Source organism: Capricornis sumatraensis, chromosome 8, assembly GCF_032405125.1.
Source record: "Capricornis sumatraensis isolate serow.1 chromosome 8, serow.2, whole genome shotgun sequence".
In the NCBI taxonomy this organism is placed as follows: domain Eukaryota; kingdom Metazoa; phylum Chordata; class Mammalia; order Artiodactyla; family Bovidae; genus Capricornis; species Capricornis sumatraensis.
This window is the reverse complement of record NC_091076.1, coordinates 1,827,780-1,848,338: the sequence shown is the minus strand read 5'-3', so window position 1 is coordinate 1,848,338 and position 20,559 is coordinate 1,827,780. Positions and strand designations below refer to the sequence as shown.

The 20,559-nt window shown below is 66.2% G+C and overlaps 1 protein-coding gene across 3 annotated transcripts; it reads right to left on the bottom strand.

The window, feature by feature from the left end:
- Positions 1-1,336: 1,336 nt before the first annotated feature.
- On the bottom strand, positions 1,337-19,409 carry TSPAN32 (tetraspanin 32). 3 transcript variants are annotated; one of them, XM_068978417.1, is made up of 9 exons: positions 19,343-19,409; positions 17,465-17,579; positions 16,645-16,742; positions 10,598-10,672; positions 5,038-5,139; positions 4,531-4,617; positions 3,013-3,096; positions 2,759-2,829; positions 1,337-2,366 (listed from the first exon to the last, which is right to left on the bottom strand). In XM_068978417.1, the coding sequence occupies exons 1-9, from the start codon at positions 19,406-19,408 to the stop codon at positions 2,168-2,170; spliced, it is 897 nt and encodes a 298-aa protein (XP_068834518.1). In that variant the 5' UTR covers position 19,409; the 3' UTR covers positions 1,337-2,167. The 3 variants fall into 3 exon arrangements, with proteins under 3 accessions (XP_068834518.1, XP_068834519.1, XP_068834517.1); XM_068978418.1 differs by lacking the exon at positions 4,531-4,617; XM_068978416.1 differs by lacking the exons at positions 16,645-16,742; positions 17,465-17,579; positions 19,343-19,409 and adding an exon at positions 11,562-12,039.
- Between the last annotated feature and the right edge of the window lie 1,150 nt (positions 19,410-20,559).

The following is a 20,559-nucleotide window of genomic DNA, read 5'->3' as shown; positions in this document are numbered from 1 at the left end:
TTCCGGCCTCGGGGGACCGGCTGGTGCCCCCCAACATGGGGGAGGCTGCCTACTTTCCTGCGTCCACATTTCAATGCCAACCTCCCCAGGAAACACTACCCCCGCAGCCGCCCCAGCAGTCACGTCCCCTCTGGCGGGTCATGCCGACACGCTGCTGAACACGGCCCTCCCGTCACAGGAAGGGCAGCGACGGTTCCCACCGGCCGGCCCGCGCCCTGCATTTGGATTGCCGGTGCCTGCGCCCGTAATTCCCTTATTCACCAACTTAACGCCGTGCTGCTGGGCTAGCTCTTCCCGGATCCCTGTTTCTGGGCAAGGACCTGACCTTACAGAAAGAGGAACAAGGCAAGCGGAGGTGCCCTGGGCTCCCCGAGAGCCACCCCGTACCCGGCTCCTCAAGGAGGAGACCCCATGGGATGGCAGCCTAGCCTTGGCATCGTTTAGGACCACGGCTGGGGCAGCGGGGTGACAGTTGCGCTGTGTCCTCTGGACATGCTAGTCAATGCCGCCATCTCCCCCAAGTCAGGATGCACGGCCGTGGAGGCCGCGGGCGGGGAGGGCCGCTTCCTGTGATTAGAATGAATGGGCTCACAAACATTCTGCCTCTCGCCCCTGTCGGTCCCTGCTCACCTGGTTTTCAGTCCCAGCAAAGGGATGCTTTGAACAAAACAATGGTGACGTTGAGTTGGAAGGGGGAGAGTCTCCACCTGGCCCACCAGGGGCTCCTCTGCCAGTGGACTAAGGGGCCCCGAAGGGGGCCACGGTGATGGGATCAAGAGGAAATGGGGTCCTGCTCCTGAGTGAGGGCGGGATGAGGGGGTGATGAGGGTCCATGGCAGAGGTCACCACCGGGAGGAGGCCTTCGTTCCGAGCACCCTCCCCACGAAGAGTGGGCTCGGCGGCAGGAGAAGCCGGTGAGAGGGCCCAGACGGGGGTGGGCGTGGGAGGGGAGCGGCGAGCCTGACCGCGGAGGGAGCACCCAGCGGCCGCAGCTTCCGGCGCGGACCCTTCTCCTGCGCTCTCATATCCGATTCTAGATTCTACGAACTCTGACCAGGACACACCCCTCCCCTTCCTCTTTGGTTTTAGCCGCGCTGCGCGGCCCCTACTCCGCCCGACTGCCAGGGAGGTCTCTGATACCGGCCCATTCCCTCTTCCCACCGCGGCTGGTGCCTTCCTTAAAGTTTATTTTGTCAGATGAGAAGAGCAGAACCGGGAGAGGAACACACCTCCCCAGAGGCCTTGGACGGTTACCAAACCCAGAACCGCGGAACCGCCCCACCAGCTTCGGGCGGGGAAGCTCTTCTGTCCCTGGGGAGCCGTCTTGTTCTGGGAGGTGTACTGCGGAGTGTGTGTGACTGCAGGCAGCGGGCGTTGGTCCCTTTGTCCGGGTTCGGCTGCACCTGACAGACGCTGCTCCTTACTGGGGAGCAAGCAGACTCTGCAGGTTTCGGTGGGGCGGGGCCGCACCCCCTTGGTGGAAGCTCAACAGGCCGTGTTTCCTTCTCCTTTGGCAGCTACAACGGGGCCCCCGAGCTGGGCTGGGCCAGTCTGGTGTCCCGCCCAGGGCTCTGGGGCTTGAGCCGAGGATGCCAGTCGGCAGGTGGTCGGGTGGTGGGTACAGGGGCGGCCACAGGCAGGATTTCTCAGACGCACCCCCGGGACCGTGCGCATGGCATCACTACATGAGGGATTTCTCCTCACAACAGGGAAGCCACCCGGGTGGCCTCACTTATCCATCTGGGCCTGCAGATAGTCCTGCTTGGAGGGTCCGAGGGGAGCTGGAGCCCTCCTGCCTGGGACGTGAGCATGGGGGGCCGTATGAGGAGGGGAAGTGGTCTCCGGAGCCGAGCAGCCCGCGGACAGCCGGCGCGGGGGCGGCCTCAGTCCTGACGCTGTGCAGAACTGAACTGTCCCCAGTCTGCCCGAGCCTGCAGCGGGTCCTCCCATCTCCCCAGAGCCTGGGGGTGGGGGGCCAGGGAGCCCTGCCAAGCCCGCCCTCTACTCCCTCCGCCCGCACTCTCAGCCCTCAGCCTCTCCCCAGAGTCTGCGGCTGACCCCTGCTCCCCTACCCCCGTCTGCTTCAGTGGAGGTGCTGGTCTGGTCAAGCCTCCTCTCCCCCACTCCCACCACGTGGAGGGAAACAGCTCCTCCCCTCCCACGAGGGTCACATGGGAGTTGAGACGGCAGCATCTCCGCTCCCGTGGGTAGGCGGGTGGGTGTCCCGGAGCAGCAGCAGCTGACCCGAGCGTCTGCTTGGACTCAGTCGGCCCCCGGAAGCGTCCGCTTTGGACGGGCGCTGAGACGGGGAGCCCTCCTGTATGCGTCTGTAGACTCTGGGCTCCTGGGGAGAGCGGCTGCGGGCCCTGAGGGGCAGAGGGACGGTGAGGACGCAGAGGGGCTGGGCCCGGAGGGCGTGCAGGTGCCCAGAGCAGAGGGGCCGGGTCAATGGTGGAGGAGCCCGCAGCGTGGCTGGAGGCAGGGGGCTGTCCTGGGGGCCCCAGAGATGCCGCTGTTAGACCTGGTGTCTGCGGGGGCGGGGAGGGGGCGGAGCCTGCCTGGAGGAGAGCTTGCTGCCCCCCAAGCGCCTCCTCTAGGATATCGGCCTGGGCCCTGGATCCAGGGGCCCCACAGCTGGGCAGAGGCGGGAGTGGGAAGGGGTGGTGCTCTCGCCCCCCTGCCCAGCCCGCCCGCACCTGCAGGCCCGTAGGACCCTTCTGGGGAGGTGGCGGTGGGGGCGGGTGGTAGGCGGGCCTACCGTTGGCTCACGGAGTATCTGTCCGAGCGGATGCTGAACCAGATGAAGGAGCTAAGCAGCATTGCGTACACCTGGTGGGGCGGGGCAGAGCACGTGTCCCAGCAGCTCTGGGGGCTCACCCCCACCCCTGGGGGAAGGGAGTCGGGGAGGCCCCGTCACGCCCAGGCCTGCTCTTCCCTGGTCCCCGTGCAGGGTGAGCCCTGCGGGTCCCCAGGACCCTGGGGGTGGGGGCCGCGGGTGCCAGTGAGAGCTACCGTGAAGGCGAGGCCCAGGCCGATCAGGGTGGAGACGACGTTCCCCTGCGCCCTCAGGAAGCTCTGGATCCCCAGCAGGCAGTCCTGGGCAGAGGACAGCGTGTGGGCCCAGCCCGCCCCTGCCGGCCGGGGCTCGGCGCCTCTGCAGGGGCGTGGGGCCGCAGCGGCCACTGGGACCCAGGCTAGGGGTGCCGCCTGTCCCAGGACAACCGCCCCGGGCTCCGGACAGGTGCTGAAAACAGGCAAAGACAGTAGGATGGAACCTGCCTCTGTGGGGATGATGGGCTCCAGAGGTCCAGCGGGGCCTGCCTCTGAGTGGCCCCTGAGCGCAGTGTGGGGCTGTGTGTCTGCCCCTCCAGGGCAGGCCGAGTCCCAGTTACTCCGGGTCCCAGGTACCCCACTGAGGGTGAGGAAAGGGCACTGGCTAACAGGGAGGGGCGTTCTTGCTGCGTCCGGAACCTCCCCGGCCTCCCCAGGGCATGGTGTCCACCGAGGCACTTTGTCTCCAGGGAAGAGGGAGGAGGAAGGGGGGAGGGGGGAGGGGGAGGGGAGGGGGGAGGGGCCGCCCCTGCTCTGAACCACTCAGAGGTGGCGTTCGGCTCTGGGGAAGGACTTGGCGTTTGGGGGCAGGCTGGGGCAGGGGGTGCGGTGGGGCAGGCAGGGTTGGGTTCTGAAGCCCGAGGTTGAGGGGAGAGGAGGCCGGCTTGGTGTCTATCCATCTGCCCCTGAATCCCTTTGACAAACTCTCATCCCCACTCTCGTGGCTGCACTTCCTCTTGGAAGGCGACCGGGGGTCCGCCCTCCTGCCCCCTCCCACAGGGGTCCCTCCCCACAAGGCCTTCACTGTCTCCCATGTCACCTGCCATCTCAGAAGGTGCAAGAAGCTGGCCTTCACCCCCACATTGCAGGCGAGGACCTGGGGCCTCCCCATCCCTCCTCTGCCCTCCCCACCCCTCCCACCCCCGACAGCACCAGGGCCCAGGGCGCTGTGTTGGCTCCATCTGGGCTGGGCCTCCAGCCATTTGCATCCTCCTGTCTGTTTCTTGGAGGGTGGCCAGGAGCCTCTTGCCAGAGATGGGGTGAGTTTGTTCCTGACCGGTGGGGGAAGGGAACCAGGGGTTGCGGGGAGGGGAGGCCACTGTCATCGGGAAGAAGAGGCTCCCTGCCTCCGAAGCCCTTGTGGCCAGATTCAGGCCCAGGCTGACCTTCCAGGAAACGTCCTTCCGGCTTCAGGGACCCCGGCACAGGCGGAGCTGCCCACCGTGCTCTGCGGGCGCTCGGCACAGCTCAGCCCCTGGGTCTCCTACCTTCGCCTGCCCTTCTAGGGGGTTCTGACGGGAGGGTCTCAGTCCCCCAAGCTGGGAGCTGTGCGAACGAGTGAGCACCCGGGCCCAGCCCGGTCAAGTGAACCCAGCCCAGGCCAGCCGCCTCCCTGGGATGGTCTGGGGGGCCAGTGGGTGGGTGTCGCCCTGCTCTGGGGCTGAGGCCCCAGGGATGGTGGAGGGCCCCTCCCCTCACCTGTCTGGCAGCCTCCTCCCCCTGACACAGGCCGGCTTCTGAGCCCTCCAAGAGCCCAAGGGGTGAGCGCTTGCCGCAGCACCGGAACTGCAGGGGCAGAAGAGGGAGGCGGTTTGCTCTGAGAACCCCAGGGGCAGAGGGGAAACTGAGGCACGACGTCCTCCCCCCCGCCCTGCCCCTGGCCAGGACGGAAGCTCAGGGCCAGGCGGCTGGCTCTGTAGGGGGCACCCAGCTCCCAGCAGCCTGGCCTGTGGGCACCGAGACCGGCTGTGCCACCTCCAGCTGGAAGTTCACGTGTGGACGCGGGCTCTCGCACTCTGCTCCAGCCCTGCGGACTCAGAAGCCGGGCCTCCCAGGGCGGAGGAAGACAGGCGCGCTCTGCCCTGCACCTTGCCCCGCCGTGGCATCCGTGACCCGGGCCCTCAGCTCTGCACCCGGCCAGCTGGCTCTGGGGGGCTGCTCCCCTGTGGCCCTTTTCTGGATGGCAGGCCGCCCCCACATGCTCACCGTGTCCTGGATGGCCACCAGCTCCTGCCGCCCGCTTCCGGACACGCTCCTCAGTGCCCGCTCGTAGGCCCGGTCGTAGGCGTCCAGCACTGCGTCCTCCACCTGTGCAGAGGGCACCGGAAGGCCATGCTGGTGAAGCTCACATTCCTGACGGACCCCCCGACGACCCTCAGGTGCTGAGCGGTGCTCAACCGGCCTCCTCCTCTTGCTCCCTCGGGACTGGGCCCCCCAGGAGCAGGGCCTGCATCCCCCGGGTGCTGGTCACAGGGGTTCCCATGCTCCAGTTATGGGGACCTGTCCCCAAGAATGATTGTTGATGCCACTCTCGCTCCTGGGGGTCCTGCAGGGTAAACCAGCTGTTGTCTTACGGTGGGAGGAGGGCCTGGCCTAAGTGTCCACCTGCTTCTGTTGATCTGAATATGGACAGTAGGGAGGGAGAGCGGCCTGGGGGAGATGGCCAGGGGCCGCCTCGTGCCAGAGTTCAGCTCACAGGGATGCTCCGGGTCTTCCCCCAGAACCATCCGGTACGTTCCAGAAAGCCCAGGCAGCCGGGGTCCAGGCAAGGCCTAAGAGCCCAGGGCTGGCCATGGGCACCAGGGCTGACAAGGGCCCTTGGGGCCGACCGAGAAGAGCAGTAACGAGGGCCTGGCCGGCTCTGCCATCGCTCTGTGCCCACTCCCCAGGCCCCCTTCCATCTGCCCAGCTAAACGTCCCCTCCTGTGCTGAAGTGCCCTCTCCTTGCCAAGTTACTTCTCCAGAGGCAGTCTGGAATCATGCGTCCTCCAGAGAGTCTGGTGATTGTGCTGGGGTCGCTGGTCTGGCACGGGCAAGGCCTCTGAGCTCCCCTGCCCTCCTTCCCTGCCTCAGAGACCCTGAGCCCTGCCTCCCTTCCCTTCCTGCCCCTGAGTCGTGTGCCCGCTGGGATAGGTGGGCGGGTGCTCGGGGGTACCCTGCTCTGGCCACTCACCCCGCCCTCCAGAAGGGAAGCGGCTTCCCCACTCCCAGCCTGGGGGACTTGGGGGCAGGCGGGCGGGGGGCGGTCTTGCCCAGTGCTGCCCGAAGCCCCTGTAGGGACAGGTGAGCCTGCACCCCCAGCATCGCGCTCAGAGCTCATCGCCCTCTTGGTGAGACTCAGATCTCCGAGCCTCCCAGATGCTCCAGCCGCTCTGTTCCCTACCCGAGGGGGAGGTGGGCAGCGTCCTGGGCGGGGGGCCAGGCGCCAGGCCGGCCATGCCTGCAGGAGGCCTGGCGAGGGGCCCTCTCCTGGGGGTGGAGACCGGCTGGGCTGTCCTAGTCTCCGTGGGAGGAGGTCTCGGGGGGGCCTGTGGGGGGAGCAGAGCCAGCCTGGGGTCAGGGGTGCAGGAGGCCGTGACGAGGGCCAGCCCCCATCTACCCCCCACTAGGCCCCAGGGAGACCCTGGCCCCTCTGAGGTGAGGTGCTGCTACCAGGAACACTGGCTGGAGGGTACACCCACTGGGGCTGAGCTGTGGGTTCTTCCCCCTCCTACCTCCCCACCCCCTCCCGACCCCAGAAGCAGGGTCCACGAGCTCCTCCTTCGGGTGAAGAGGTGGTTCCGACAAAGCCACACTCCTGCCCGAGACCCCTGGCCTGGACGTGGGGGCCGGTCTGACTCTCCCGAGGCCTGGTGCCTGGGCTCAGGGGCCCTGTGTGTCTCTAGGAGAGAAGTCCGGGGGTGCTGGGAGGTCTCAGAGGCTCTTGGGCCCTGAGGTTTGGGTGCTCCCTGCAGGGCGCCCTAACCCTTAAGCCTCATCTCCCAGGGCTCCGGGGATACCCCTCAGGACGGGGTTTCTAGGCTGCTGAATGCAAAGCAAGGGCCTGGGGTGTCCCTGCTGGCCCAGCTCCCCATGAGGACCCCTCCCAGTCTTGCCACTGGCCACGCCGCCCATGGTCTGCTAACCTGCCTGGCAGGGGATGCCTGGGGGGCCAGGGCAGTAGGAGCTGCAGACGGTGCGCACAGCAGCCCCCCGGTGGCCCAGGGCCGCCTCTGGCAGCTACTGGACCATGGGGGCGGGGAGTGGCCCCGAGGGGCGGGGCCCAGCCCGGGAGCTGGGGGACGGGCAGCCTTTCACCAGCTCGGGCACCGCCGCACTCAATCCGTGCCTGAATTATTAAGCGGGGCCTGGCAATTCATCACCCGCATTCCTGTCTGGGGACTGGGCAGAGCGGCTCTCAGGCGCCCTCAAGTTCTGTATTCACAGCACGACCGCCTAGTCCTGCTGAATGCCCGCCAAGCTTCAGGGCACCTACCAGGGCCTGAGGCTGGGAGGGGGGCCGGGGGCCGGGCACGGGGGGTGGTCAGGGCCTGCAGGATGGCTCTGGGGCCACCAGAAGTCATGGGCATCCTCAGGTAGATGGGCCATCTGGACCCCGTGTTTCAGGATATCTCAGGGGGTGCCAGGGGAGAAACGGGGGTGAACAGACCTCTTAGAGCAGACCGCGCGGCCCTTTGAGGGTCTCTGCTCCTGCCTCTAGGAGGACCCCATGGAAAGAGGGATCTGCTGGCCAGGGTCGGCATCGACGCCAAGGCCCCCCAGGTGCCCGGGGTCAGGGGCACAGGACAGGCGGCTCCTCAGCCCCTGCCCCCTGGGGCCCGCGCCCTCGTGAATGCGGGTGATGGAGGTCAGACCTGGGCTCGGCGGCTGCAGGCGGGTTCCGCTCGTCCCTTCCCCCGTGCTGGTTCATTCCCGCACACAGGGAGGTCTTCACACGCCTTTACAGACGAGGACACGGAGACCCAGGAAGGTGGGCCGATGGCCCAAGAGCGCGGGACGCAGGGCTGACCCCACCCAGGCCCCCTGCGCCCACTCAGGTGTGGCAGGAAGCCCAAGCCCCCACTGGGGCCAGCCAGGGCCCTGAACACTGGACCCCAAAGGCCAGCGGCAGCACAGCACAGACCAGAATGATTTCTGTTGGGGGTGGCGGGGGCCGTGCAGGGAGGAAGCCCAGCTGGGTCCCGTCTGCTTCCACCCCTTCCCCTTCCCAGAGCGGGAGCCCCAGAAGGGTTTCGGCCTGTGGGCCCTGCCCCTGCAGAACCGCCAGCCCTGGGCTTGGAGCTGTAAACACACAGCATCAGAGTCAGGAGAGGGGGCTGCAGCCGCCCTGGCGGAGCTGCCCGGCCGGGCACCCTGGCAGCCGTCGTGGCAGGGACCGCCCGCGTGGTGAGCCTGACCTCGCCTGGCCCAGCAGCTCCCGGGGGGTGGGCCAGCAGCTCGACGCTCCTTGGTCTCCGAGAGCCAAGGCTGCCTTTCTGGGCTCCGAGCCCCCCAAGAACCAGAGGGAATGCCCTTTTCCCCTCTGATCAGGGGTGGGTGACCCCAGATGATGCCAGGGTGGTGGTGAACAGTTTGGGGTGATCTTTGGGCAGCTACGGGAAAAGAGGCTTTGACTCAGGGCTAAGAGTCCCGACGGTGGCCCCCTCTTGCTCCGGCTCTGCCAGGGTGACCTGGCCCCCTCCCCACCCCCATGGGCCTGAGCCCCTCCCTCTGCAGACCAAGAGGATGACACCGCCCAGCAAGGTCTGGGGACGCCCCCTCAACTCCGAGGAGTTCAGCGGTGGCGGGGGCACGGGGGAACTAGGCCCGCACTGCGGGTAAGGCAGGGCAGGGCCAGGGTGCGTAAAGAAAAAGGGTGGAAGTGTGAGGCGCTCAGTCGTGTCCGACTCTTGTGACCCCGTGGACTGCAGCCCACCAGGCTCCACTGTCCGCGGAATTCTCCAGGCAAGAATCGTGGAAACCAGGGCTCGAATGCGGCTCTCCCGCGCTGCAGGCAGACTCTTTACCCACTGAGTCTCCAGGGAAGCCCTCCGGGCTTTAGAATGGGTAGCCACACACCTGAAAGCACGCAGCACGAGCTTGTCTCCTGACCCAGCCGTTCTCTGCATGTGGCATGAACGTCTTGGGGTGCCCTGCAGCCAGGGGCCGGGGCCGCTGGGATCCCCGATACACGGTCAAACGTAGGCCGCTGGTCACCTGCCTGCACAGGGTGTTGCCTGGAAACCCAGGGTCCTCCAGGGCCCCCCGAGTGGCTAAGTCGATAAAGACTCTGCAGTGCGGGAGGCCTGAGCTCAATCCCTGGGTCAGGAAGACCCCCCCACCTGGAGAAGGAAACAGCAACCCACTCCAGTATTCTGGCCTGGAAAATCCCGTGGCCAGAGAAGGCTGGCAGGCTACAGTCGCAAGAGTCGGACACGACTTAGAGACTAAACCAGCGCCCAGCAGTGTCCTCCAGCAGGACTGGTCATGGTCTCCCCGGGCTGGTCCTTATGGGGTACAGGCGAATCTGAAGCCCAAAGAGAGAAGGAAGGCGTGCTCGGGGTCTCAGAAAGTCCGTCCGGACAGGGCTTGTGGGGCTGGGCTCCCCAGGGACTGCTTTGGGGTCTGGCCTGGGCTGGGCTCCCACAGATGAAGCCTGGGCCTGGGTTCTCCTGCCTGGCTTGTGTCCGCTCCTGGGGACTGGGTGGAGGCCTCTGCAGGCACTGGCCGCTCAGCCAGGGAGCAGCGCAGGGGTGAGAAGCCCCTTTGGGAGGGGCACCCAGGGGCTGCCCTTCAGACTCACAGCTCGGCTGGGGAGCGAAGCTGAGCCTGCTGGGGCCACGGGCAGCACTGGTGCTAGCCACCCTCGCTCTGCCCTGGCTGCGATCGGCCACATGGACCCGCGGCGCCCCCTCCTCAGCCGACTGAGGACCCTCCTGGCCCCACCAGTCCTCGGCCTCTGCAAACAGAAGCCCATCTGGGGCTGCGTCCCCCATCTCTCTGGATCTCTCGGGCACCCATTTCCTCTGTCTGGCCACAGAAGTTCTGACCTGGTCTGGGAGGACTCAGCTCTGCTCAGGGACTTGACCAGTCCCGTTTCCCAGGCAGGCTTTCAGCTCTGACTCAGGGCCTGGAGTTCAGGCAGAATTTCTGGAAGGCCAGGTTGCCCCTGCCCCTGTCACTTGGGAGCGGTCCCTCCCGAGCTGTGGTCCTGCCCTCCTCCCTGGGGTAGCACCCACCCTAGATCCGGGCCCGCAGGCTTCAAGCCCTGTGGTCCGGGGGCCAGCGTCCCACGTGACTGCGTTATCTCAGAACTGGGGCCTCCCTCCCTGCCAGCTTCGAGCCACCCCAGGGTCCCTCAGAACCAGCAACACCCAGAGACAGAGCAGTGGGTGGACGGAGGAAGGAGAGGAGAGCGGAGCCCCCCGAAAGGGACCCACTCCCACCATCGCCTGTCCCGCAGCCCCTGCTGCGAATAGGCCTCTCTCCTGGCCAGGCCCGGCCCGGGTCAGAGGTGCAGCCCTTGACGGTGCGTTTTCTGGAGCCGACCCCCCCAGTCAACCCTGCGGGCCTGGGAGGCTCCCCTCCCTCAGTCCCCCAGGTGCCATCATCTGGGCCCCGGGGGTCCTGCCCCCTTCCTGCCCCGGAGCTGCCGCTCTCAGCCCAGCAGAGGGCCAGCCCGCAGGCAGAGAGTGTCCCCAGCATGGTCCCCATACCCGCCTGCCTCCCCCGGTGGCCGCGGGAGAGGGAGCAGGGGCCCTCGCCCGCGTGACGGAGCCGTGCTCACCTGAGTGGGGCTGTGGGCCCTCCAGAAGGCCGCCTGCACCAGGGCGCAGAACACCAGCGCAAAGCTCAGGAAGGCCTGTGAGGGGGCAGGGGAGGAGGCACCCTGAGTCCAGGCCCCGCCGTGGCCTGGCGGCTCCCCCTGCCGCGGGCAGACCTGGGGCGGCGGGCATGCTGCATCCCGGGCCTCGCTAGGCCCTTCTCGGGAGGCCCCCATGGCCAGCTTTGGCTTCCCAGGGCCCCAGGGAGGCGGCGGTCAGGCCCCGGGATGAGGAAGAAACCTGCCCTCTGCGCCTGCGGCCGGGAAAGGCACCGACCCCGGAAGGGCCGGGCGGGCCTTCCCTGAGCCCGAGATTCAGATTCAGAGCAAGCGCCCCCTTTCAAGTGGTCTGGCCTGGAGGGGCGGCTTGGGGACGCTGGCTGCACTTGGAAGCGCTATGCTTAGTCACGAAGTCCTGTCCAACCCTGCAACCCCATGGGCTGGAGCCCGCCAGGCTCCTCTGTCCGTGGGATTCTCCAGGCAGGAATACTGGAGTGGGTTGCCATGCCCTCCAGGGGATCTTCCTGACCCGGGGATCAAACCCGGGTCTCCTGCATTGCAGGCAGATTCTTTACCGACTGAGCTATCAGGGAATCGCTTGGATAGGAAGGGCCTTTTCCAGAAGGGACAGCTGGTTTTGCTTGGTTTTCTGAAACAGGCCTCCCAGAGGTTCAGGAGCTGGGGTTCTAGCCAAGAGCATGGCACGCTGGCCACCCTGGGATGGGTGACTCCCAGCAGAGGTGCTCCTCTTCCCGCCGGTGTGCTCCCCAGGACCCAGCAGGCCTGTCCGCCTCCTGCCCATGCCCGGGCCTCGGGCTCTGGTGGGCCTTCCCTCACAGGGGCTCTGGAGCTGATGAATGTTTGCTCCCTCCCCGGAAAATACACACACGCCCACAAAGCTCTTTTGCAGGTCGTTTCAGAGGCTCACCCCAGGCTGCCCCGGGGGTGCCCCCCGCTGTGGCCTGGCTGGTACTTTGTGCTGGGGATGCTCCCATTCAGGCCTTGGGCTGAGCCTCCTCCGGGAGCTCTGGATGGTCAGTCCGCCTGCTGACCACCTGGCCCAGGGGTCTGGAGTCCGGTATCGCTCCTTCCCGGGAGCAGGACTGTCTGGGGCCGGTGTAGCCAGGCTCTCCCAACCCAGGGCCTTGCTGGGGTGACACCAGAGAGTCCACGGCCAGCACAGGGTCCATGGCCAGCATGGAGGGACACCCAGGTGCAGACGGGCACACAGACAGTGCCCGGGCTGGACGGGGATGAAGAAGACTGTTCTGCTCCACACTTGGTCGGGGGGCTGCGTCCAGGAGATGGGGGGTCCAGCCCACCGGCTCCCAGACTCCATGCAGGGACGGGGACCTCCAGCTCCGCTCAGGGGCGAGAGGCCCACCAGCTTCCACCCCACGTTTCCTCCTGCTTGCCCAGGGGTCCACCAGGCCTCAGTCTCCAGATGGCTCTGGGATGCCTCTTCCTCCCCTCCCTCCTCCCGCTCCTCCTCCCTCTCTTCTCTCCTTCCCTCTCCCCCTCCTCCCTTCCCTCTTCTCCCTCTTCCCTCTCCCCCTCCTCCCTTCCCTCTCTTCCCTCCTCCCCTCCCTCCTCCCTTCCCTCCTCCCCTCCCTCCTCCCTTCCCTCTCCTCCTCTCCCTCCTCCCTCTCCTCCTCCCCTCCTTGATTCCCTCTACTCCCTCCTCCTTTTCCCCTCCCCCTCCTCCCTTCCCTCTCCCCTCCCTCCTCCCTTCCCTCTCCCCTCCCTCCTCCCTTCCCTCTTCCCTTCCCTCTCCCCTCCCTCCTCCCTTCCCTCTCCCCTCCCTCCTCCCTTCCCTCTCCCCTTCCCTCTCCTCCTCTCCCTCCTCCCTCTCCCCCTCCCCTCCTCCCTTCCCTCTCTTCCCTCCTCCCTTCCCTCTTCTCCCTCCTCCCTTCCCTCCTCTCTGCTCCTCCCTCCTCCCTCCCCTCGCTTCCCTCCTCCCCTCCCTCCTCCCCTCTCTCCTCCCCTCCCTCCTCCCCTCTCTTCCCTCCTCCCCTCTCTTCCCTCCTCCCCTCCCTCCTCCCTTCCCGCTCCTCTTCTCCCTCCTCCCTCTCCTCCTCCCCCTCCTCCCGCCCCCCAGCTGGCCAAGGGTCCCTTTCCCCATCTGGAAGCCATTGCGCAGCACTGCCTCCCAGGCTGGAGGCCCGGAGCCAGCTCAAGGGACTAGCATTTTCCAGGGACTGTTCCGCTCCCCGGGAGAGGGAGCACCACTCCAGCCCGCCCGCCCGTCCACCTTGCACGGAAGGTCCTGGGTGGCACATGGGCCGCCTGTGTGCTGAAGCACTGGGTGCCGTGGGCCCCATGCCCGCCGCCCTCTCTCCTGATTCTAAACAACAACATAACTAAATCCAAATGGCTTCCTTGGCGCAGCGGCCAGCGCTGCTCTCAGCCGCTCATTTCCTGTGTGCGAGGCTCGTTTGGGAGGGGGCGGGGGCAGGAAGGGGAGCAGCAGGAAGATGGGGGGTTAGGACGGGGAAGATCGCCCTCTCCTAGCCCTCCCGGGGGGCTCGCACGCTCCTGACACACACAGAGGCAAGACACAACACCGCCCCGCGGGGTGCACACAGGCCCCCCGCTCACCGGGTGGGCGCGGGATGGGGTGCCCCGGCCCCCTGCTCCCCCTAACCCGCCCAGGGGCAGTGCTGGGCTCCCGTCTTGGCTGGGGGCCCACGGGAGGCTGGAGTGCAGCAGGAGGCCAGTCGTGGGGCCCAAGCCGCGTCCCGGGCAGGGAAGCAGAACCGAGGCCCTGGTGCTCCGGGGAGCCTGCCCCAGAGCAGGGCGCAGAGCGCGGTGGTCGGGGGAGCCGGGGAAGAGCCTGGCCAACAGGAGCCTTCGGCAGCAGCAGCTTCAGACCGCGGCTTTGCGCCCAGCACCATGGCGCCCCCTGGCGGCGGACGCGGCAGGCTGTCCCGGCCGGGACCTCGGGGTCTGGCCCCGCTGCCGGCAGCCTCGACCTCCAGCAGTGAGCCCCTGCGGCAGCCCCAGGCCTTCCGGCTCCCCTCGGGGGGGACAGTCCGCTTGCCTGGTCGGATGCCCCTGGGGCCTCCCTCCCTCCCCAGGCCAGGTCGGTAGCACTGCCCACGCTCCTGTGGGGTCCTGGTTGGGGCCCAGCTGCCAAATGGGCCTTAGCACACCAGGGCCTGGCCCGGCTCTGGGAGGCGACTCTGCCCCGGGCCTTGGTGTGTCGCTCAGTGGTGTCCAACTCTCTGCGACCCCACGGACTGCAGCCTCCTCTGTCCATGGGATTTTGCAGGCAAAGATGATGGAGTGGGTTGCCATTTCCTCCTCCAGGGGATCTTCCCGACCCAGGGATCAAACCTGGGTCTCCTGCAGTGCAGGCAGATTCTTTACCCAGTGAGCTGCCTGGCCTTGGAGATGTCTGCAACCCAGGAGTCACTCAAGGCGTTTGCTGACACTGCTGGCCGAGAACCCCGCCAGCCGTGGGGATCCAGAAGGCTGCCAGGGAGCCCAGGGCTGTCAGCTTCAGAGTACGCCTGGGGAAACACAGCCCCCAGCAGGAGCTCCCGGGGGGGGGGGGCACCCCATGAACTGCTCCGAGGGTAGGGGTGGGGTCTGCAGGCAAAGAGAGCTGGCAGCAGGAAAGTGGGACCGCAGGGACCCGTGGAGTCCCAGGAAGGCTGGACTTGGTGTTTCGGGGAGCCTGAGAGGGACTGGGGGTGCAGCTGGCAGCCCAGGGCACCAGCCAGAAGCTGAGGCCCCGGTTCAGGCGAGAGAGGGCAGCTTGAGCCCACAGCGGGCACCACAGTCCTTGGGGAGGCGGGGCTGGCAGGTGCAGCAGGACAGGCCACTGGAGGAGCAGGTATGCGGGCAGCAAGGGCCCCTGCAAGGGGCGAGATCGGGGCAGGGGAGGGAGCCCCACCAGCAGCGGCTGCCACGGAGGGCGTGCCGCTCGGGAGGAGCCCGGGAACTAGGGGCCACGGCTAGTCCTGACCTACAGGGGACCGATTGGGCCCGGCCTCATCCCAAAGGGAGGAATTCATCCGAACTGTGTTCCCAGAGCCTCCTGTGTCACAGAACCAGACTGTCCCGAGCCTCTGACCAGCACCTAAGGCCAGGAGGGCCGACGCTGCCTTTCAAAGCCCCCGTGGATGATGGGGGTGAGGTAGAACGCCCATCACACCACCCCTGGGGAAGAGTGCCCAGGTGGAGGGGTCCTGACTCTCCTGGGTGGAGGGGGTCCCCAAAGTCCCAGGTTGAGGCGTCCTGACTCCTGGGTGGGGGTGTTCTGACTGTCCTGGGTGGAGGGATCCTGACTCCTGGTGGGGGGGTCCTGACTCTCGAGTGGAGGGGTCCTGATTCCCAGGTGGAGGGGTCCCGGCTGTCCCTGGTTGAGGGGTCCTGACTCCTGTGTGGGGGGTCCTGACTCCTGTGTGGGGGATTCTGACTGTCGTGGGTAGAGGGGTCCTGACTCCCGGGTGGGGGTGTCCTGACTCCTGGGTGGAGCGGTCCTGACTCCCGGGTGAGGGGGTTCCGACTGTCCTGGGTGGAGGGGTCCTGACTCCCAGGTGGGGAGGTCCTGACTCCCAGGTAGGGGGTCCTGGGTGGGAGGTTCTGACTGTCCTGGGTGGGGGGGTCCTGACTCCCGAGTGGAGGGGATCCTGACTCCCAGGTGGGGGGGTCCTGACTCCCAGGTGGGGGGGTCCCGACTGTCCTGGGTGGGGGTGTCCTGACTCCTGGGTGGAGCGGTCCTGACTCCCGGGTGAGGGGGTTCCGACTGTCCTGGGTGGAGGGGGTCCTGACTCCCAGGTGGGGAGGTCCTGACTTCCAGGTGGAGGGATCCTGACTCCCAGGTAGGGGGTCCTGGGTGGGAGGTTCTGACTGTCCTGGGTGGGGGGGTCCTGACTCCCGGGTGGAGGGGTCCTGACTCCTAGGTGGGGGGTTCTGACTGTCCTGGGTGGGGCGGTCCTGACTCCCAGGTGGGGGAGTCCCGACTGTCCTGGGTGGGGGTGTCCTGACTCCTGGGTGGAGCGGTCCTGACTCCCAGGTGAGGGGGTTCCGACTGTCCTGGGTAGAGAGGTCCTGACTCCCAGGTGGGGAGGTCCTGACTTCCAGGTGGAGGGGTCCTGACTCCCACGTAGGGGGTCCTGGGTGGGGGGTTCTGACTGTCCTGGGTGGGGGGGTCCTGACTCCCGGGTGGAGGGGGTCCTGACTCCTGGGTGGAGGGGTCCTGACTCCCGGGTGGAGGGGTCCTGACTCCCAGGTGGGGGATCCCAACTGTCCTGGGTGGGGGCGTCCTGACTCCCAGGTGGAGGGTTCCTGACTTCCAGGTGGAGGGGTCCTAACTCCCAGGTAGGGGATCTTGGGTGGGGCGTTCTGACTGTCCTGGGTGGAGGGGTCCTGATTCCCGGGTGGAGGGGTCCTGACTCCTGGGTGGGGGGTCCTGACTCCTGTGTGGGGGGTCCTGACTCCTGGGTGGGGGATTCTGACTGTCCTGGGTAGAGGGGTCCTGACTCCCGGGTGGGGGTGTCCTGACTCCTGGGTGGAGTGGTCCTGACTCCCGAGTGAGGGGGTTCCGACTGTCCTGGGTGGAGGGGTCCTGACTCCCAGGTGGGGAGGTCCTGACTCCCAGGTGGAGGGTTCCTGACTTCCAGGTGGAGGGGTCCTAACTCCCAGGTAGGGGATCTTGGGTGGGGCGTTCTGACTGTCCTGGGTGGAGGGGTCCTGACTCCTAGGTGGAGGGGTCCTGACTCCCAGGTGGGGGGTCCCAACTGTCCTGGGTGGGGACATCCTGACTCCCAGGTGGAGGGGTCCTGACTCTGGGATGGGGGGTTCTGACTGTCCTGGATGGGGGGGTCCTGACTCCCAGGTCAGGGGGGGTCCTGACTCCTGGGTGGGGGGTTCTGACTGTTCTGGATGGGGGGGTCCTGACTCCCAGGTTGGGGGGTCTTGGCCATCCCACACCCCTTGGGCTTTGCTTTCCTTAGGGACACGGGCGAGGTGGGCTCCCTCGGCCCCCAGCTCGGAGCACTCACCGCAGCCATGAGGCCCCCGGCCTCTCTCACAGTGGCTGCGGCGCTTAACACGGCCCCCAGGGTCAGGAGTGCAGCCAGGGCGATTCCAGCGGAGAAGGCTGGGGGCAGAGAGAAGTGTCAGGGTGCCCAGCAGGGGTCCTGGGTGTGCAAGAGTAGACTCGGGGCTGCTGGGCTCCCGGGGGCCCTGAAGGGGCCTCGTCTCCTCAGCATGGATGTACCCCCCCTTCCTGCACTGCCCCTCCCGCCCACCCCCTCTCCCCTCCCCCAGGGGCCGTCAGAAGCCCGTCCCTGCCCCCAGGCCCAGCTGACAGGCTGGTAATCTTATCAGTCCATGCACGGCCCCAGGCTTCCTGCTCCTGGGGCTCTGGGGTTTGGGGCTCGAGATAAAAACGGGAGGCCTGGGGCTAGGACCGTGGTAACCCCGCAAGCCTCCGCTTTCACTGTATCTGCCCTCCTCAGCCTCTGGTGGTCTCTCCTGAGGCCAAGACCCCCAGGGGTGGGGCTGGGGCGATAGGATGCCATCTCTGTGAGCTGTTCAAGGCCTCATCATGGGTGAGCACCCCTTCCTGGACATGGAGGATGAGGCCTGGACACCTCCCGATATACCCACGCTGCCCCAGGGGCCCAGGGAAGACGCAGGCAGAAGCAGGCCCTGCCCAGGGCAGCTGGGACCTCAGGGCAGCCCCTCCTGCCTCTGCCCCCGCTGCCTGCCCCAGCCCAGCTCCTCTCAGCAGTCCTCACCCCAGCCCGGGGCTCCTGCCCAGCCGCCTTTGCTCCTGAAGCCCCCTCCCCAGCAGTGGCCGCCCACCGCGTCACTCACCCCAGTGGTGCAAGGCCTCATAGGTGGTCCTGTCCGCGGACACGGGGCTGATGACGGCAAAGTGGGGCCCAAAGTAGCTGAGCGCGGCTGTGGCGGCCATGGCGGAGCCCAGGAGCTGCGGGCAGGCACGTCCAGCCGGTGGGCGCAGGGCTGGGCACCGACCCCCACCAGCCGTCTCCAGCATCCTGGTCTCACGGGACAGGGTCAGCTGCAGGGCTTCCCAGTGTTCCGGGGGTGGCCTCAGGGGGTCCTTGCTGCAGACACCTACCCCTACACCCACACACACAGACATCCCTCACAGAGACCCTGCCACACACACACACACCCCATCACACACAGATACCCCGTCACACACACAGATACCCCATTATACACAGACACCCACCACACACAGACACCCCATCACACACACAGACACCCCATCACACACCCTCTTGCACACACATACATCCCACCACACACACACAGATATCCCATCACACACACAGACACCCGATCACACACAGACACCCGATCACACACAGATACCCCATCACACACACAGATACCCCATCACACACACACACCCGATCACACAGAGACACCCCATCACACACAGACACCCCATCACACACACAGACACCCCATCATACACACAGATACCCCATCACACACATAGACACCCCATTATACACAGACACCCCATCACACACAGACACCCCATCACACACAGACACCCTATCATACACACAGACATCCCTCACAGAGACCCTGCCACACACACACACACCCCATCACAGACACCCACCACACACACACACCCCATCACGCACAGATACCCCGTCACACACACAGATACCCCATTATACACAGACACCCACCACCCACAGACACCCCATCACACACACAGACACCCCATCACACACACAGACACCCCATCACACACCCTCTTGCACACACATACATCCCACCACACACACACAGACATCCCATCACACACACAGACACCCGATCACACACAGATACCCCATCACACACACAGATACCCCATCACACACACACACCCAATCACACAGAGACACCCCATCACACACAGACACCCCATCACACACACAGACACCCCATCATACACACAGATACCCCATCACACACATAGACACCCCATTATACACAGACACCCCATCACACACGGACACCCTATCATACACACAGATATCCATCAAACACACACACACCCCATCACACACAGATACCCCATCACACACACAGACACCCCATCAGACACCTTCTTGCACACACATACATCCCACCACACACACACAGACATCCCATCACATACACAGACACCACACACACACACACAAACACTCCATCACAGACAGACCCCACCACACACACAGACACCCATCACACACAGACAGATACCCCCTCACACACACAGACACCGCATCACATACACAGACCCCACCACACAGACTCACATTCACATGCCCCTCTTGCCAGCACACACACTCACTGTCCAGCGCCTCCAAGGGCCCAGAACCTCCGATGGCCCCCTTTGTGGACCCCCCCAGCCCTCAGCTCCCCCTCTCTGTGAGAGCACTTCCAAGGGCAGGAGGCCAGCCCCCAGCCCGCTCCCCTGGGGGACCCTCTCCGACCCCAGTTCCCCAGCCACCCAAGCCCCTCAGACCTCCAGCAGGCCCCTTGCTGCCCGGCAGGAAAACGCACACTGCTTGCGGGGCACCTTTCACCGCCGAGACTTTGCCCCCAGGACCCCAGGTGCAGGCCCACAGGGGCAGGAAGGCGGGTGTGTGTGTTAGGGGGAGGACCCACAGTTTTGGAGACCCAGGAGCATGGCGCACCCCACCCCCGCCACCTCCTGCCCAGCCTGCCTGTTACCAGAACAAAGAGGCTGGTGGCCAGCATCTGGCATTTGGCCACCCTGACTCGACCGCAAGGCTCCATGGAGGTTCGGCTGCTCTCCTCTGCTCTCCGCTCCCTTCCCCAGCCTCTCCCCCCTCCCCCTCCCCTCCCTCCCACTGTGGTTTTGGTTTCCAGCTGGGTGGGGACCTCAGACAGCAGTTGCCGCTGAGGAGCTGGGTTAGGTCGGTCACCCATCTGCCTGTTAGCACACCCAGGAACTGCGCCTCTGGGTGCCCCAGAAAAAGGGCAGGGAGGAAGGGGAGTGGGGGCAAGGCCAGCTTCCGCCCTCCTGCCGCCCCTCCCCTGGCCCAAGCCCCCAGGACACGAGCAGGTAAATGAGGCCTCCCTGAAGGGTGTGCCCTTGCTCCTGGCAGGGCCATGGAGGACCCTGGGAGGAAGTGGGCGAGTGAGAGAGGGTGCCTGGGTGGGGGTGAGCTTCCCATCCTGGGAGTGTGCAAAGGCTGGACCCCCAGTGAGTCCTGCCTGGGGCTGCTGTCTTTGCAGGACTTTGGGGGAGAGGCCGTATATGAACTTCTCTATCGAAACACTGTCTTACGAAACACCTTTCGAAATGTTCTGTGACATCAAAATTTTCCAAAAAGCCACTTGATTTTTGATGCTTCAGCAGCACAGATGAGTAATTTAGAGTGGAGTGTGCAGGGGGAGGGGGCCGGGCCCCTCTCTGCACCCACGTTGAGGCTCTGTCGGAACACGAGTCTGTGATTAAATCTCCTGACGCGACCCTGGGGCTGTGCTCGTGGGCGGCTGGACCCAGCGCAGCCTGGGGGGGGCACGTGGTGAGCCCCCAGTCTGGGTCCCTTCTGGTCCAGCTGGAGCAGCAGGGCCCCCCCGCTGCGGTCCTCCAGGGCCGCCTGGGCACAGCTCCCCTCTCGTGCTGAAATCACCCCTCTCCCACATCTCATCATGTGGGTCCTCAGGGCACTCGGGGGCCTCAGCTAGGGAGGACAGGTGCCCCAGACAGCTGTCCCTGTATCTGCGGTGACGCCTTGGCCTTCTAGAAGCCGGCAGAGTGCGGCCTGTGCTAGCCAGCAGCTCCGCCACCTCCTTCCTCTCCCTGTTTAGAGCAGGGGCAGCCAGGACCCCTCATCCATCCCCGTGCCCCCAGCTGCCCCTTGGCGCCGAGAATCCTGCCCTGCGTCCACAGGGGCAGAAGGGGGGCCCCGACATCCCAG